Source organism: Podarcis vaucheri, assembly GCF_965113315.1.
Source record: "Podarcis vaucheri genome assembly, chromosome: 13".
Taxonomy (NCBI): domain Eukaryota; kingdom Metazoa; phylum Chordata; class Lepidosauria; order Squamata; family Lacertidae; genus Podarcis; species Podarcis vaucheri.
The window spans coordinates 19,163,441-19,181,504 of record NC_138751.1 but is presented as its reverse complement, the minus strand read 5'-3'; the positions used below and the strand labels follow the sequence as shown (position 1 = coordinate 19,181,504).

At 42.7% G+C, this 18,064-nt stretch overlaps 1 protein-coding gene and 1 long non-coding RNA gene across 2 annotated transcripts; both read left to right on the top strand.

Annotated features, from left to right (window-relative positions):
- The first annotated feature begins 19 nt into the window (after positions 1-19).
- LOC309517669 (beta-2-glycoprotein 1-like) lies at positions 20-11,322 on the top strand. Its single transcript, XM_082197041.1, has 8 exons — positions 20-356; positions 6,694-6,849; positions 8,080-8,265; positions 8,478-8,589; positions 9,350-9,426; positions 9,837-10,016; positions 10,184-10,381; positions 10,978-11,322. Exons 1-8 carry the CDS (start codon positions 287-289, stop codon positions 11,040-11,042), a joined length of 1,044 nt encoding a protein of 347 aa, XP_082053167.1. The 5' UTR covers positions 20-286; the 3' UTR covers positions 11,043-11,322.
- LOC309517730 lies at positions 4,542-6,687 on the top strand. The gene is made up of 3 exons (XR_014213242.1): positions 4,542-4,701; positions 4,949-5,710; positions 5,974-6,687. It is a non-coding gene; the product is annotated as an uncharacterized lncRNA (long non-coding RNA).
- Positions 11,323-18,064: the final 6,742 nt, after the last annotated feature.

Here is an 18,064-nt window from a genome sequence, read left to right as displayed (position 1 = left end):
CCAGTTACTTATAAGGCCGTCCCCTCAGCCTGCAAGACAAAATCCAGGAGCTTCGGCTGCCACCCTGGCACCCATTAATTTTGGTTCCTTTCTCAGAGCACCCTGGAATCTTGTATCTCTGCACCCTTGTCTCATTCTGCATTATCTAGGAGGCGCTAATACCCACTCCCAAAAACTTTCCTCGGACCAACTAACCATTGCCTCTCTCCCAGAGAACGCAGGAGAGAACCTGTCTCCCCAAAACATAGGTGTAATCAAGAGACGCAGGTTGCATCCTCCTCGCATCATGTCCTCGCTCCTTTTCCTGGCACTGCTGGCGGTTCTCTGGTTCTCACAAGGCTCTGGACAAGTGGGAGGTGAGTCCCCACAGTCGCTTCACCCCTTTTCTGCTTTCAGTCCCTCTACCTGACTTTTCACCTCCCCTTCCTCATATTCCTTGTTCAGTCGTCCCTTACAAGCTGCTATATTAGGAAGGTCGGTAGGTGCCATATACCAGGTCAGGCTATTTATCAATCTAGTCCTCTGTTGTCTGACAGGCAGGAGCTCTCCAGAGTCTGTCCCAGGCAGAAAGGTCTTTCCCATCAGCTCCTAGCTGATCCTTTTAACTGGAGGTGACAGGGATTTAACCTGGGATGTCCAGCACGTTAAGCAGTGAGCAATGCTGGGCTGGCTCTACCATTAGGAAGTGTCAGGCAGTCATGATTTGGGGTATCATGAAAGGGAAACAGAATTGTGTAATTAGTTTTTATATTTGGCAAACTGCTTGGGAGACTTTTATTTTTCATTAAGGATTATATAAATTAATAAATAATTATTATTTAAAATAACAACAGCGATTTAGATTATTATTGTGATTTATTTATTTTTCATTTCCTGGGAGAGGCGTGTGTGAGAGATTTTCTGCCTCATGTGCCAAAGCAATCCTTGGGAACTACTATGTGCCTTCACTTTGGCAGGGCAGGTGTGTTATGTGCCATCTGCCGCTCCTTCTCAGGCAGCAAAATGTCTTGGGCCAGTTCCGCTCCACCTTCCAGCCACTGACGAAACTCAAAGCTCTTGACTTGCTGAGGGAGGGACAAGGGAAGGCAGCATTTGCTACTCTACCTCAGGGAGAAAAATGTATTGGACCGGCCCTAGAGCTGTGCTCAATCTCTACACATTGTGGAAAAAATGTACAGTGGTACCTCAGGTTAAGAACTTAATTCGTTCTGGAGATCCGTTCTTAACCTGAAACTGTTCTTAAACTGAGGTACCACTTTAGCTAATGGGGCCTCCCGCTGCCACCATGCCGCTGGAGCACAATTTCTGTTCTCATCCTGAAGCAAAGTTCTTAACCTGAGGTACTATTTCTGGGTTAGCAGAGTCTGTAACCTGAAGTGTCTGTAACCTGGAGCATATGTAACCCGAGGTACCATTGTATTTGTGTTCTGCCCATTTGCAACTCGAGCTACCATCTTATATAAATGCAGGCTGCTGGGCACAAGCAAGCCAAACATAGTTACAGCAACCATTTTTGTTAGGCCCATCAGTGAAATGACATATCCTGGCATCAGCTGCAATGTTGCAGGGGGTACTGGAGTATTCTGGGGCTCTGACTGTAGTGCTCAGCCACTTGGAGCAGAAAACCCCCAGCTGTTCCAGCTGTGCGCCTCAAAGAGGACACAGGAGAAAATAATATACTCTCCCCTGCCCCCAAAGACGAGTAGGTTGGAAGGGCCATAAGCTCAGTGGTAGAGCAGCTGCTTTGCAGGCAAACAGTTCCAGGTTCAATCTCTGCATCTCTGGGTAAGGCTAGGAGAGAAAGCAGTCTGAAATCCTGGAGACTTGCTACCAGTCAGTGCAGACAGTGTGGAACTAGATGAACCATGGTCTGACCTGGGATAAGACAGCTTCCCATGTTCATCTAGAGGGTGACTTTGTTACCTGTTCATTTTCTCTCACCCCTTTGTACTTTTCCCTAAAGCATTTTTCACTAAAGGCTCAGGGTGCCAGATTTTTCTGATCTCGTTCCGTGTTTGGAGAGGATCATAGGATACAAGCAGCCCAAAGTATAACGCACCACTTTGTGGGAAAACTGTAGAGCCACAGAGTTGTAGAATTTATATATCCTCAACTATCCGTTGGCTTTTGGCACATACTTTAAGACGCCAGGGCTCTTAACCTTCTCCTGTGTCCAAATAGTTTTCCATTTACCTAACATGCTCTACCCTCATAAAGACACTTGCATATATTTAGATTTCTAGGCTCTCCAGTCTTAAAACTGAGGATGTATAACCAGAATCCCTTCCCTCGCAGTCACTTCCAACACATTTTATAGAAAGAAAATTGAAGCAAAAGCCAAGCCTACAAAGAGAGAGACTGGAATTGGGCTGAGCTACGATAGGAATCTAGTTAGCTTACTCTGAGCCCCTTACTCATAAGAACGTAAAAAGAACCTGCTGAATCAGGCCAGTGGCCCATTTAGTTCAGCATCCTGTTCTCACAGTGGCCAACCAGATACCTTGTTCTCTGCCTACTGTGGAAGATTGCCAGGTAGGGCTTCTTTCTTTCTGCTGTTTTCCTAACTTCCATTCACTTTTCTTCTCCCTATTCCCACACATATTCTCTCTCTCTCTCCATCCTGTGTACAGTTTCTAAAATGGGAAGTATCAAGGTTTTATGCCTAATTTTATCTCTGTCTATTATTAAATCAATGTATCTATCCATCTACTCATGGTGCAAATTGTCAAAAAAAAAATTATTAAAATGCACACAGTTGTTACTAATGTGTTGCCGAGGATTAATGGGTTTGAGAAAGATCCAGACATCTTTCTTTTAAGCTCACGCTTCTATTTCAAGGATATCACATTTCCCCTGCAATTAAAACCATATATATATATATATATATCTCCTACCAATCCCAGAAAATAGGTTTCCTGTCCCTCCCCCACAAGTTAGTTCTTGAATTTAGAGGGCTATGTGAAGTAACGTGACTGCAGAATGGATGTAGCACTATTGCAATTTAGCTGTGGGCTTATACAAAGCAAGCAAGGCAACTGAGGCTCGCTTTGCAGATCATCAGGGTAAGCACATTGACTGCTACATAGCTAGGTTCTTACCTGCACAAATAAACCATCCTCATGACGGACTGCATAAGTCATGTTATTAAATGTAAGCTGTTTAATAATAGTATCTTTTTATATATTTGATTGAATATTCAATATACTGTGCATTTTATTTTAATTTTGTTAGCTTACAGGACCATTAAAATTTGTACCTCGGTGCAATATAATTTAGGAACTGAGTTTACAAGCTGATGTTAGAGCTACAACATCCAATCTAATTCTTGTACTTTTCCTTGTACTTTCCCTTTGTCCCTTTGCCTCCTGTTTTGTGTAACACTTTGCCTGTTGCAGAGCTCTGGAGAATGTAAAAGCTTGCTATTATTTTTTAATTTGGTTGGTCCTAATAAAAGTGGATCTTTGGGGTGTGTGTTTTTTCCAAAATCCAGCTTTTGGAGGTTTTTTTCATTTCTGGGTCAGCTATAATTAGGCGTGTTACCTTTGGATATATTGCTACTCACATGGCACCTTCGAGTGTTGCAGTCTAAACACTAAAATAATATTTTTTTAATAGAAAAAACACATATGGAAATAAACAGGTAGACAGCATTTCTTGTACGTATAAGGCAGCTTTTCAAGCCAAGTATATATTTCTCCACCTGGTGGCCATTGCCAGCATCACAACTTTTCTCATTCAAGTTTGGAAAGGAAGGAAATGTTCATTTTGCTTAAGATACAAAGCTCTAAATATCCCTCTTTTTAACCCTCATGCCCTTCCATACAGAATATATTTAAGCCAAAGTCTCAAGATCTCTTCAAATGAGTGTTACTTCCCATTAACACCCTACCAACTGCTGTCATGCTCACAATTAGTTTTACAGGAATTAGCAGGTGATAATGTTTATTATCTCCATAGCGTGGAAAGTTCCACTGGCTGATTTCACTGGCACATGCAAAAGGGCCGTTAAAACTATGGGAACAGCATGCCAAAGAAGTTTCTTTCTGGTCCATTTGTAACCCTTCCCGTAATCAGGATCAGTGATTTCAACATGCGCATATGTAGAATTTCAGCCCCACATTTGAGACTGCAAGTACACAGTCAAGGCCCATGTCTATTTTTTAAAAAATACGGTAGCCTAGCAGACAGGGAACACAACTCTGGGACTTTTGTTCAGGCCACCAGTGATTCTGTCATCTGTAAGAGAACCAGGGTAACTGATGAACCCAACTTGCTTTGGAAAGCGAATGATGTGATAATGAGAGTTTTAGAGGGAGTACAACCCTGACCGGAACATGTCGTCTACCTTGGACTGGGAAACTACAGCCGGTGGAACTACAGCCCATTAGAGTGAATGGGGCACTGCCCAACCAGTTGCCTTTGGCCAGCCCCCATGTGTCTGCCTTCCAAGGGGGTGGCACTGGCTGCCAGCCTCCTCCTCCTGCTGCTGCGAATCATTAGGAAAGGAACTGAAAGGAACTGAAAGGAATTGGCACACTGAAAGTGCCAATATTATAAACTGGTTACACAAATTCATGGGGCAATCCTATTTGGAATGCTGTGTACAGTCCTGGTTGCCTTACCTCAAAAAGGATATTGTAGAGTTGGAAGAGGTTAAGAAAAGCACAACCAAAATAATCAAGGGATGGAACAACTACAGTGGTACCTCGGGTTAAGTACTTAATTCGTTCCGGAGGTCCGTTCTTAACCTGAAACTGTTCTTAACCTGAAGCACCACTTTAGCTAATGGGGCCTCCCGCTGCCGCCGCGCCACCAGAGCACGATTTCTGTTCTCATCCTGAAGCAAAGTTCTTAACCCGAGGTAATATTTCTGGGTTAGCAGAGTCTGTAACCTGAAGCATATGTAACCTGAAGGGTATGTAACCCGAGGTACCACTGTACTCCCCAGTGCAGGAAGGTTGCAGCATTTGGGGCTTTTCAGTTTAGAGAAGAGGCGAGTAAAAGGCTAGAAGTTTATGAAATTACACATAGCATGGAGAACATGGATAGAGAAGGGGGGGAAATCCTTCTGCCATATCACTAGAACTCATGGACATCCAATGAAACTGAATTTTGGAGGATTCAGGACAGACAAAAGAACGTACTTCCTCACACAGTACAGACATAGTAAAACTACAGAATTTGCCGCCACATGAGGCAGTGATAGCCGCCATCTTGGATGGCTTTAAAAGAGGATTAGACAAGTCCGCTGAGGTAGAGGCTTTCAATGGCTACAAGCCACAAAGTCCACACTCTGCCTCCCCAGTCAGAGGCAGTACGCTTCTGAATACCAGTTGGTGGCAACCACAGGAGGGAGAGGGCCCTTGCTCTCAAGCTTCCCAAAGGCATCTCACTTCTCTCCCACCTCAGTGGATATTCCCTGCTGTCAGCCTTTCTCTTCACTGAGCAGCCCCCAAATATCTTTCCCAAAATCTCCAGATGTTATTCTGTTTTTATGTGCTCATTGTGATTCATTCTGGTTGGAGCCGGTGGGGTTAGCACAACACGCTGGGGGTTTTTTTTGGGGGGGGTTATGTTCTATTGTACATCACTTAAATACTGGTTTAATAATAAGCAGTTTTTAAATGGTTTTGAATTTTTAAAAATAATAAAAACAAAAGATTTGGCTTTTTTTTAAAAAAAAAAAAAAGCTAGGTTCATATTCTAACAGGTAACCCAATTCAAAATAAAAAATTCCTTCCAGTAGCACCTTAAAGACCAACTAAGTTAGTTCTTGGTATGAGCTTTCGTGTGCATGCACACTTCTTCAGATACACTGAAACATTCACTGAAATTCTTCTGTTTCAGTGTATCTGAAGTGTGCATGCACACGAAAGCTCATACCAAGAACTAACTTAGTTGGTCTTTAAGGTGCTACTGGAAGGAATTTTTTATTTTGACTATGGCAGACCAACACGGCTACCTATCTGTAAGGTAACCCAATTGTTGTTGATGGCTGTCAACAGATTCAACAGATAATAATTCTTATTCTGTTACAATTCGGTTGGGGGGGTGAAGGTTCTGCGTGGTTTTTTGAGTTCAGATTTAGGTTCAGTCTGACATCCTGCTTGTACACAAACCTAAACAAACAAGCACCCGGCAGGAGACGGAACATTGCGAGAGTAATGAGGCACAGCTTAAAAATTAGGTTCAGCTGAGGGACATTTGAGAAGCTCGCTAGGAGGAAATGAGCCACGATGCCGAAATTATCTCATTCACCACAGGGAAAAGCAGGACCAGGCCTACCATGAGACAGCCCACTCTGATGGGAGATTTCAAAACAACGTTAAAGGACGGCCAACTGCCAATTATTTAGTTTACTGTGATATTTTGTATCGCCTCAAAAGGAGGAGACACTATTTGAATTTTTTGTTTGAGGCAACAAAGCATCTTGGAGCTTCTTGTTAGGGCATAGCTGTCAACTTTTATCTTGTGAGGAATCCTATTCGGAATAAGGGAATTTCCCCTAAAAGGGGGGAAATGTTGACAGCTATGTGTTAGGGAAGGGAAGGAAGGTATTTCTTTACCTTCGACTCCCCCATTACAGACACATAGACGTAGCTCTTAAATACGATTGTATATCATCACTCGCCTCTTTCCCCGGTCTCATTCCCTCATATCTGTGTAACCACTTATCTTTTCTTCTATTTGCAGTCAGGAATCTGACCGACCCCAAATGTCCACTGCGGAAGAAGAATTTTACAATGCTGACAGGGCAGACGTGCCAGAAGAACTGTGAGCGCCGCAGGTGCTCTAAAAGCAGGAAGTGTGAATGTGACGGGGAATGTGGAATGAGCTGCATTTCTACAGGTAGAAACTTGACCACCTAGTCCACACACAGGAATATTCACAGAAAATCCAGGCATTTACATGCTTCCCAGTCCTTCCTACCTAACTCTGCCCTAGCCACTTTATAGAGATTTCAGAAGTGCTCTGTTACCAGAAAAAAATCCTTTAAACCAGTTTTGAGAACTTGAAACTTCTGATTCCCAAATTCCAAACTTCAGCCATATAGTCTTCATCCCCCATTCCAGAAGAACCTAAGATTTGTAGTTTTATGTCAGTTTCAAGATATGTATGTGTTTGCTTATATACTGAAAGTTGCTTTGAGTTACTTTGGTTAAAAAAAATTCAATAAATACCGTATTTTTCGCTCTATAACACACACCAGACCATAACACGCATGTAGTTTTTAGAGGAGGAAAACAAGAAAAAAATATTCTAAACAAAATAGTGGATATGTGATTTCTGTGGTTCATGCTGTGGCCACAGACCTGTGATCTGACAGTGAGTTTGGAGTAGCCCAATGCAAAAATCCTGAGGATCCATGTGGATCCATGCTTTGTAACCACGGAGGAGGGAAGGAAGGGGAACCATGGATCCTCTGCTCATGACTGCAGCAGATCCACCCCCACCTGCAGACATTCGCTCCATAACACGCACAGACATTTCCCCTTACTTTCTAGGAGGAAAAAAGTGAGTGTTATGGTGCAAAAAATACGGTAATCAATAATTGTTCCCAGATGCTTTTCTCCTCCCTGCACATCTCCAATCACATTCCACTTGCAATGATCCTAAGATGCTAGGTCATAGCCTCTCATTTTTCCTTATGAAACAGGTTTCATTCCTCTTCTGGCTCCCATAACTCCCAAACACCACCTAGCCCACATTCACCATCCCACTAGGTGCGAAGAACTGTTTTCTAGTATTCCCAGCCCTGCTCTAGCATCTAGCCTTCCATTTATTCCTTTTCCAGAGGAGTCCTGGCCTCCAGATTCCTTAACCCCTCCTTTGCCCCATTTAAGAAAATTCAATATTCCTGATTGCCAGTTCCCTGTTGCTTCTACCTACTCCACCCCAAAAGATCAGAACTCCTGGTTTTCATCTCTTTCTGTCCAATAGACTTTCTGTTTCCTCACAAGAACCCAGCAGTTCTTCTTCCAACATGGCTCACTAGACCCTGAGAATCCAGGCTCAACTCTTTCCCACAAAATTCAGGGTTCTCATCAGCCGCCATCTTTCTTTCTGTATTCTTCCAAGGCTTGAGGTGTGCATGGCCGGTGACAATTGACAATGCTGAGACACAGCTGGTCCAGGAATCCACTATGTTTGGGGACTTAATGGAGGTGACATGCAAGCCTGGATTTCTAATGGCTGATGGGCTGGAAGTGGCAATAAGTCGCTGCCAAGGAGACGCAAAGTGGAGCTTCACTTTACCCTGTGAAGGTAATCAACCATTTCCTACCATTGTCATCAATAATTACCAGGAGGGACCAAGCTCGCAAGCACCTCTTATTCAATCTAGAACAGCCACTGCTAACCCTCCACCACTACAGTGCCTCCACCAGGTGACAAACAAAATCCAACAATTGGTCTAATGCACCAAGGATACAGACTTACCAAGCATTTTTTCCCTCCCCCTTCCTCTTCTTTATCAGATGCTCTTAACCCACCATCCCACTGCAAATCTCCACCAGAGATCGAAAATGGATCCCATGAAGGGGGCCCTTACAACACAGGAAGGGAAGTGCACTACTTGTGTGACTATGGGTAAGTCAGTTGTTCAGGTTGTGAGCCTGAGGGCAGGGACTGTCTTAGAACTGATTTGTTCTAAGTGGCTCAGAGAGTCTTTCTGGGCTAAAGAGTGTGTTGGAAATGATGTAAATAAAACTATCCTCAACTCCATCACTTACTCCAACACGCTGATCAGCATACACATCCCATTTAATTTAATTTAATTTAATTTTTGTGGCACTTAGGGCTTGCTGATCGGAAGGTCGGTGGTTTGAATCCCCGCGATGGGATGAGCTGCCATTGCTCGGTCCCAGCTCCTGCCAACCAAGCAGTTCGAAAGCACATCAAAGTGCAAGTAGATAAACAGGCACCGTTCCAGGGGGAAGGTAAACAGCATTTCCGTGCGCTGCTCTGGTTTTGCCAGAAGCAGCTTAGTCATGCTGGCCACATGACCCAGAAAAACTGTATGTGGACAAACGTCGGCTCCCTTGGCAAGATGAGCACCGCAACCCCAGAGTCGTTTGTGACTGGACTTAACTGTCAGGGGTCCTTTACCTTTATCATACCATTCTCGTGCAAAAACACCACTGAGAGTGTCTGAACATATATATATGTTACAATTTCATAGAATGAGGTAGAACATTTACCCAAAAAGTCAGTCAGCTGTTTTTAAAAAGCATAAAAACATGGTCTGCCTCAAAATATAAATCTAATAAATACTATCTCATATCTGCCCTCAAGTGGAAAGCTACTGAATACTTCCTTCTGGTTTCTTCTTCTTCCTCCTACCTCACAGATATCGCCTAGAGGGACCCAGCTCTCTTTTATGCCAAGAGAATGAGGAATGGTCACACACAGCCCCAACCTGCCACCGTAAGTAGTCAAGATTATTGGGGTGGGGGACCGAGCTTCTTTCTGGCCACTTGATTAGTATTCAGTAGTATTCTATTCCTTGGTAACACAGGTCCACACATTTTACCACATATACCTCAAATAAACCAGAAGAAACTCCACCTGGAAGTACATTATAAGTTCTGAGTCAAAGGCCAAGCAACTTCTGCCTTTACCAACCAATAGGCTGATATATCCATCCATTCACATGCTGACCTACCCAATAAAGCATCCATCACCCTTCTATAGATCACTCCATATTTATTTCTCTGTTCATAAATCCAAATAAACACCCATCCATGAGTTATCTATCTGTACATCTGTACATCCTTTCCATCTATTTATGCACACACACACACATACTTAGAATACTTTTCTTTTTCTCTCCCTAGCTGTGACCTGTTCGCGACCCCCCAATATTGCTGAAGCAACCCTGGTTGCTGTGCATCAGTCTGAATACCCCGTGGGAACTGTCATCTATTACTTGTGTAACAAGGACTTCCTCTTAGATGGCTCTAACCGAGTGGTTTGCCTGGAGAATGGAAACTGGTCCCAACTACCCTACTGCAGAGGTACTTTCCTCCTAATCCCCACTGCTTTTTACATACTGACAATTACTTTACCAATCCATCCATTAGATTCCATACCAGCATCCCCATTGTCTTTGCTGTTCCAGATGGTAAAAAGCCAATGGGTCTGTCAACCGTACTTAACAGGCTTTGTTTCTTACCCTTACCAGCCCGCTGTCCCATCACTGCCAAGAGGAGCCGGATGATCTACCAAGGGCGTAAGCTCTGGGTCTATGAGATCCCTGATGGTCTGGTTCATCATGGAGAAATTGTCACATTTTTCTGCCGTAGTGAGAACAAGACCTGCAGTTTTACGGCCGACAGCCAGTGTTTCGATGGTGTGTTGAAGATGCCCGACTGCTACGATGGTGAGACAGAAAACAACCCTGCACAAAACAACATTGGGTGTTAAGTTTTGGTAGACTGGGGGCAGGAGACTGGAACTGTTATGAATTTTATTGCTTTATGCTCTTGGGAGGCAGGTCTCCACAAGCTAGTCTCTCTTGCAATATATCTCAGAACATTGAGCTCATGACTGGTGCGATATGTGCCATATTCCAGGCACTGTCCTCGATTTGGGGCTCCACTTCCAGATTTCATTGTGGAGAAGTTCAATTCCTCATTAAAACGAACTTGAAGTCTGACAAGTATATAAAAAAATTCATCCCTCTAACACCAAAATTGTGCAATCAGCACGCAAAGGAACCGAAGTACACTTGAGTAATTAACCGCAATTATAGAACCGTTCGTTTCTGATCAAAGAGCTTGAGATGGGATTGGGAAATGCATAGCATAAAATCTTAGTATTCCTATTTTAGATATTCTGCTAGCTTCACAGAGGATTTGCACCACCCCCTGTTTGAGGGATGGGGGACACCATACATAGTCAAGAGGGTCCATTTTCATTAAATTCCAACCCTCATTGCAAACAGCTTTGCTGATTCCCTTCTCTTTCTTCTTACAGAGCCTACCTATCTGCAATACCACCTGTTCCCCAAAAGAGTTGTATCTGAAATACCTGCTTGTTGAGCACACCTTCAACCCATACATTCCCCAATGAGACGCTTCCTTCTCTTCTTGTTCTGGCTCAGCAGGCCTCTTGGAAGTGCAGAAAAGACAGATGGAAAAGAGGCAATCAACACAAGCAAATAGGAAACCAGCCACATTTGAAACAGAGATCGGGCCTGGGAATTTAAGTATCCTTATGGCCAACAGCTAGCTATTTTATTGTACGCTATTTATTTTCTATCTTTGTTGCTCCCCAGATGAGCAAGAGATCCCTTTCAGGTCATAAAAACATGCAAGTCAATTTCCTATGTACCCCTTGTTTTTCTCCATTCATCAAGCTGTATGGCTGGATTGACAAATCAGTGCCAACATGATACCACTGGAGGTATTTTTAAACATGAAGGCAGTTTCATGCAGTAGTTTTTATATAGGGTGTCAAGCATTCAGTACACTTCACATAAATTAATTGCAGTGATCCTACCAATAGCCCTGGAAGGTGAGATTTGAATTATCCATTATATACGAGGGGAGGGCTGAGTCTGAGTAAACAGTGAATGGCTAAGGTTACCCAGAGAGCATATGTGGCTCAAGGAAGTTAATCTGTACCAAGGACTTCTGATCTTATACAGTGGTACCTCGAGTTACATACGCTTCAGGTTACATACACTTCAAGTTACAGACTCCACTAATCCAGAAATAGTACCTCGGGTTAAGAACTTTGCTTCAGGATGAGAACAGAAATCGTGCTCCGGCGGCGCGGCAGCAGCAGGCGGCCCCATTAGCTAAAGTGGTGCTTCAGGTTAAGAACAGTTTCAGGTTAAGAACAGACCTCCAGAATGAATTAAGTACTTAACCCGAGGTACCACTGTATTGCAGTTCATATCTTACGAATTATGCTACACCAGCTTTCTGTATGCTTAGAAAATATTCGTCCACCACAAAAGTGATTATATTCAAGTAAATTAAAAAGGGGGAAGGAAAAGAGTTTAAAGTTGCAATCTTATGCATTCTTACTTGGAGTAAACATAAATTAACTTGATGAGGGAGGCTTGCAATGCAGTCCTACACATCTCATCAGAAGTATGTCCCATTGAGCTGAACGGAGCTTACTCCCAGGGAAGCTGATGTAGAACTGCAGCCTTCTTTCTTGCAACTCATCCACAGAATTGAGCTGTGCAACAGGCAAAAAACCCTGAACATAGCCTCAGATTGGTGGTGCTACAGGAAGCAAGCTGAAGCCAATCGTAACAATGGGCAAGTGCAACATTCGTCCCAGGCCCCGAGGCCTTGTGACATGGGGCTGTGTATGAAGAGAATGGAAACATAAGGCAACTGAAAAACAAGCCTGGAATGAGGTTTACAGCTGATGCTACTGAATACTCGTGTAAATTGATTTGTACATAATAAACTGCACTTGTTATACAACAGTGTGAACTTGTGCTCACCATGCAACAGAGAGAAACAAAACAGACCTCTGAGGTGCGCTGGTCGTGCTGCTGCAGACGGTTTTAGAGTTGCCACTCTTTCTAGCAGGGCTTTTCCACAGATGAAATTAGGGACATCGCCATCACTTGGGTGGGTGGCACTGAAACTCCTTAATGTAAGCTTGGCTCCCATCCAAAGTGGCTGTACGTCATGTTTTGATAACCTGGGGTGTCATTAAATGGGACCCAGGTGAATGTCATGATCCACTGCGATCAACACAGGAGGTAGGCATTTCTGATCATACATTGCTTTCCCAGCACTGATATGTCTGCTCTAAGTCAGTTTCTAATTACTATAGCTTACAGTCTGCTATCAGCAGGTAGAAGGACATCAAAAAGAGCTTGTGCTGATTCGGAATGCAGGGAATCCACAACAAATTCAGATTTTACCATTCTAACAGGACTACAAATGTAGCCCATACTGCTCTAACTATGGCAAGGCCTACAAGTAGCACTGTCTTGAGGTCCCCCTGAACTGAGGGCTCTGGCTGCATCTGCATATCCTCCAACATTTCTCCAGTGAAAACAGGGATGTCCCATTCCATAATTTTACTATTTATACCCCCACACATCTTCCTGCCTTGCCCCAGCCATAGCTTCCAACATATATAAAAATATAATAAAACATTAAACTTTTTTTAAAAAAAACTTTCCTATACAGGATTGTCTTCAGGCAGCTTGGGGGCCGGATAACTCCCTACCCTCCAACATTTCTCCAATGAAAATAGGGACGCCCTAAGGAAAAGTTGGACATTCTGGGATCAAATCAGAAACTAGGATGGCTTATCTAAATGAGGGACGTCCCTGGAAAATAGGGACACTTGGAAGGTCTGCATCTGTTGAATTTCTGCATTTCATGTAGCTCTTAAAAGTCAAAGGAGCACTACTTGATGGGAACACAGCAATTTGAGGTTACTGGCTAGCATTCACATGCACCTTCTTCTCTCCACCCCATGCTTTTTGGCCAACCATTTTGGCAGTTCAAGGGGAGAGAGCCTAGGCCGAGATTTAGACTGACTGGGGCCAAGCATATTTCAGCCTGATGAAAATGTGGAAGGGAAAACCATGTATTGTGCCTCCATTTTTAAGCTCCTCTACAAATAGAGACAGGAAGCATTTAGCAGTCCCCTTTCTGTCACAAAGTGCTCCCCAACCCCTTCCTGGCTTGTTGCTAGGCAACAGGCCTATTTCCCCCTGGAGCCTTAGCAATGGTGACAGGGGTTGGGGTACGACACCAGTGCCTAAACTGAGAGAAATAAAAGGAACATGGGGTGGGGGGGAGGTGTGAGTCTCTGAGGAGGGCCTTAAAGTTTCCACAAATATCTGCAAGTGAGGTCAACTCAACCCCTTAGATTAACAAAGAGGTGACAAGATGTTGGGTGGGAACTGGATTTTACCTCACTAGGTAACGTGTGGAAAAGGGAGGCAGTAAATCTAAAGGCTACACAAATCCAAAAGCAACACAAAACCAGGAAATTTAGTATTGAGTATGATGCCCTTCAGTGAGTCCTACCCAGTGCACTTTGAGCTGGAGTGACTCTAGTTTCATTTTTTTTTAAAATAAAATTTTTATTGGTTTTACAAAGTTTTTAAATAACGAACAAACACTTAAAAAGACAAACATACACGTATAGTTTCATAACATATTTTCATAAGCCTCTTTTCTTGGACTTCCCCTTCCCCCCCCTTTCTGCATCCCAATGTCCATAATTTTTAGCAACTCCCAATTGTTACTTCCACCCTCTGTCATCTTATTCCTCTCTATATTCTGACCTTATATCACTGTATCCCTTTATTTCTAAAAACCACAACACTTTAACATTCATTAAGTTTATAATAGTCCTTAAGATAGCTTTTAAATTTTCTCCAATCTTCTTCCACCGTCTCCTTTCGTTGGTCACGGATTCTGCCTGTCATCTCAGCCAATGTCATATAGTCCATCACTTTCATCTGCCATTCTTCCAGAGTGGGTAGATCTTGTGTCTTCCAATACTTCGCGATGAGTATTCTTGCTGCTGTTGTAGCATACATAAAAAAAGCTCTATCCCTTTTTAACACCAATTGGCCGACAATGCCCAAGAGAAAGGCCTCTGGCTTTTTAGGAAAAGTACATTTAAGTACCTTTTTCATTTCATTATAGATCATTTCCCAGAAAGCCTTAATCTTCGGGCACGTCCACCAGAGGTGGTAGAAGGTGCCTTCAGTCTCTCTACATTTCCAACATTTATTATCGGGCAAATGATAAATTTTTGCCAGCTTGACTGGAGTCATGTACCATCTGTAAACCATTTTCATAATATTTTCCTTTAAGGCATTACATGCCGTGAATTTAATACCAGTGTTCCATAACCATTCCCAGTCAGCTGCCATGATATTGTGCCCAACATCCTGTGCCCACTTAATCATAGCCGATTTGACTGTTTCGTCCTGTGTACTCCATTTCAGCAACAAGTTATACATTCTAGATAAATTCTTAGTATTGGGTTCTAGTAACTCAGTTTCTAGTTTTGATTTTTCCACCTGGAAGCCAATTTTCCTATCCTGTTTAAAAAACTCCATTATTTGACGATATTGAAACCAATTTTGTACTTTATGTTTCAATTTCTCCTGGCTTTGTAGTTTAAACTTATCTCCATCCTGTTCCAAAATTTCCCAATACTTCGGCCATCCGACCTCCATATTGAGTTTCTTCACTGCTTTAGCCTCCACTGGTGACACCCATCTAGGGGTTTTGTTTTCCAACAAATCTTTATATCTTATCCAAACATTATATAGTGCTTTTCTAACAATATGATTTTTAAAGATACTATTAACTTTGTCATACCATAGATATGCATGCCAACCAAAAGCATTGTTAAAACCCTCCAGATCCAAAATGTCCGTATTCTCGAGGAGCATCCATTCTTTCAGCCAGCAGAAAGCTGCTGCCTCATAGTACAATTTTAAGTCCGGCAGGGCAAAACCCCCTCTTTCTTTTGCATCTGTCAATATTTTAAATTTAATTCTGGGCTTTTTGCCCTTCCAGACAAATTTCGAAATATCTTTCTGCCACCTCTTGAAACATTCCATCTTGTCAAGAATCTGCAAGGTCTGAAACAAAAATAGCATTCTAGGCAATACATTCATTTTAATCACCGCAATTCGGCCTAACATTGACAATTTCAAATTTGACCATATTTCTAGATCTTTTTTGATTTCTGACCAACATTTTTCATAATTGTCCTTATATAAATTCACATTTTTAGATGTCAAATAAACCCCTAGGTATTTCACCTTCTTAACCACTGTCAGCCCTGTTTCGGAGTGACTCTAGTTTCAAGCCCATGTCACTGGTTATCAAAGTTACTATTACAGACTTGAAAAGACATCAGAACTGTTTGACTGAGAAAATCATGCACAACCACAGAATAAAGCCATTGGGACTAAATATGAAGAAACATTTCAATAATCACCATCTTCAAATATGTTCATTATTGCTCACAAACCAGACAAAGACAACTTAGGGCTCATCCAGTCAACCTATTTGTTGAGCATTCATCCTGATTTGCTTGAGTGAATTGGTGCTTCCATCATTTTGGGGAAGGATACAATCACATCCCTGCAATTGCAGGTTGCACAATTATAGTTGATTAGGAGGTCTTGCAGAGCAAAGCTTCTTCCCCCAAAGGTCAGACTTCTTTGCAATGAGGAAAGCAATGGGAAAATGCACCGGAAAGTGAGGGATAACACTTGCTTTGATGCAATGTCATCTAACCACACTTGCAAAAAATTCAGAATGAATGCTGATTAAATAGCCACTGTCTACTAATCCTCCCTGTCCCTGCAAACAAATCAAATAGGAATACTCAATCAACAGGTTGCCCAAAGTTTATGGGGAGCTTAGATTATATCCAGTCTTTATTGAGCATTTGTTCTGATTTGGTTGTGGGAAGGTTATATGACACTGAGCATTCATTCCAATTTGCTTATGGGGCGTGCATTTGTCTTCCCATTAATTCCCATTTTTCAAGCCATTTCCCTGTCACTTTCCTAGCTGCAAAAAATTGGTTTCTTTTTCAAAAGTGCATTTGATATGCTAGAATGACTGATCTACTTTAGTTGAGCAAACCAAACTTCCCTGGTATGCACATGAATCCCTCTCTCAAAATACTAACAGTCTGGACGTTCTTTAAAACAAAAACAAAAGAGAGGAGAGAAGCATACAAACGGAAGATTTACAAACTGCATGCAAGCTAAAGATTACAAAAGATAAAACGAGGCAAAAGGTGAACAAAATGGCTGGGCACAGGATTGCCCTTTGTGTTAATCATCGCTTTTCTAAAATAAAATAAAAACCTTCAGTTTTTGGATATGCAAAGTATAGCTGCCAGCTGCTAGCAAAGGTCATGTACACAAGCATTTATTCCAGAAAAAAAAAATCCCTGACAGTTTTTGTATGCAATGTGTGACCATGTGTGTAGGAAAAAGAGGTGAAGGTCACTATTGACGACAAAATGATCTCTCTCTCTCTTGATATCTCTCTCTCTCTCTCTCTCTCTCTCTCTTTCCTGCCAAACCACCAGGCCAAGTATAAGTAATGGTTGCCACTGGGATAAAAGCAAAAACACAGCCTCCACATCCCTCCAAGTTCCTGGAAGCCACCTAAAAAGGGTGAGTGACCTAGTGAGTAACTAGGATGCTATATGTTCCAGCTGCCAGGGACAGCCCCTATTATCCAGACTCTGGTAAATATGGACAATCTTCTTTTCTTGTCCCTAATTTTTGCTTTTAAATGAGATGCCTTGTTAAAATGTTAATGGAGTGTGAGCTGTGTGGTATTCATGGCAGGACTTGGGGGAGGGGGGGCAGAATCCAGGACCCCAACAATCGGAATAAACAGACACCTTCAAAAAAATGCAGCATTGCTATCTTACATTATTCTGCACCTAAAGATGCGCACCCCCATAGAAAGTCCAGGGCCTAAAAATTACCTAAGTGTACCACTGTGTGAGTTGAGTTGCTGGCATTGCAAATATTCAGTGTTTCACGGTCAATACAGAAATATGTGAAATATGTGTTTGCATTTCATGTATCTATTGGAAGGAACGAAGGAAGCCAAGATGTAGAAGAAGCAACCAGAGTTAGGACCACAGCCGATGAGGACAGAGGGATACCTCTTTCTCCTGTACTACCAACAAAAACCCTCACCCTCCAGATCTTATTCCTCCAGAATGAAAGCTGCCAGGGCAGCCATCATCTCTAAGTGGGGAATGGGTGCACATTGTCCTGCCAGATGCTCTGGCCTACAATTCCCATCATCCCTGATCATTGATCTTCAGCTGGGACTGATAGGGGTTGTAGCGCAAAACTTGGTGGCAGAGCACCACATTGGCAACTGCTGCACAGCACCGAAGGCACATGCACAAACACTATGGCATCAGGCCTTGGGCATGATCACAAAGCATGAGCATAGCCCGCTCCTTCCACTGCTGAGTTGACAAGATATTCTAGGACAATTATGTTTTCTGTAAAGCGCCATCAGTTACTCTTATGGTTTCTAGGAGCACCCATTGGGCAATT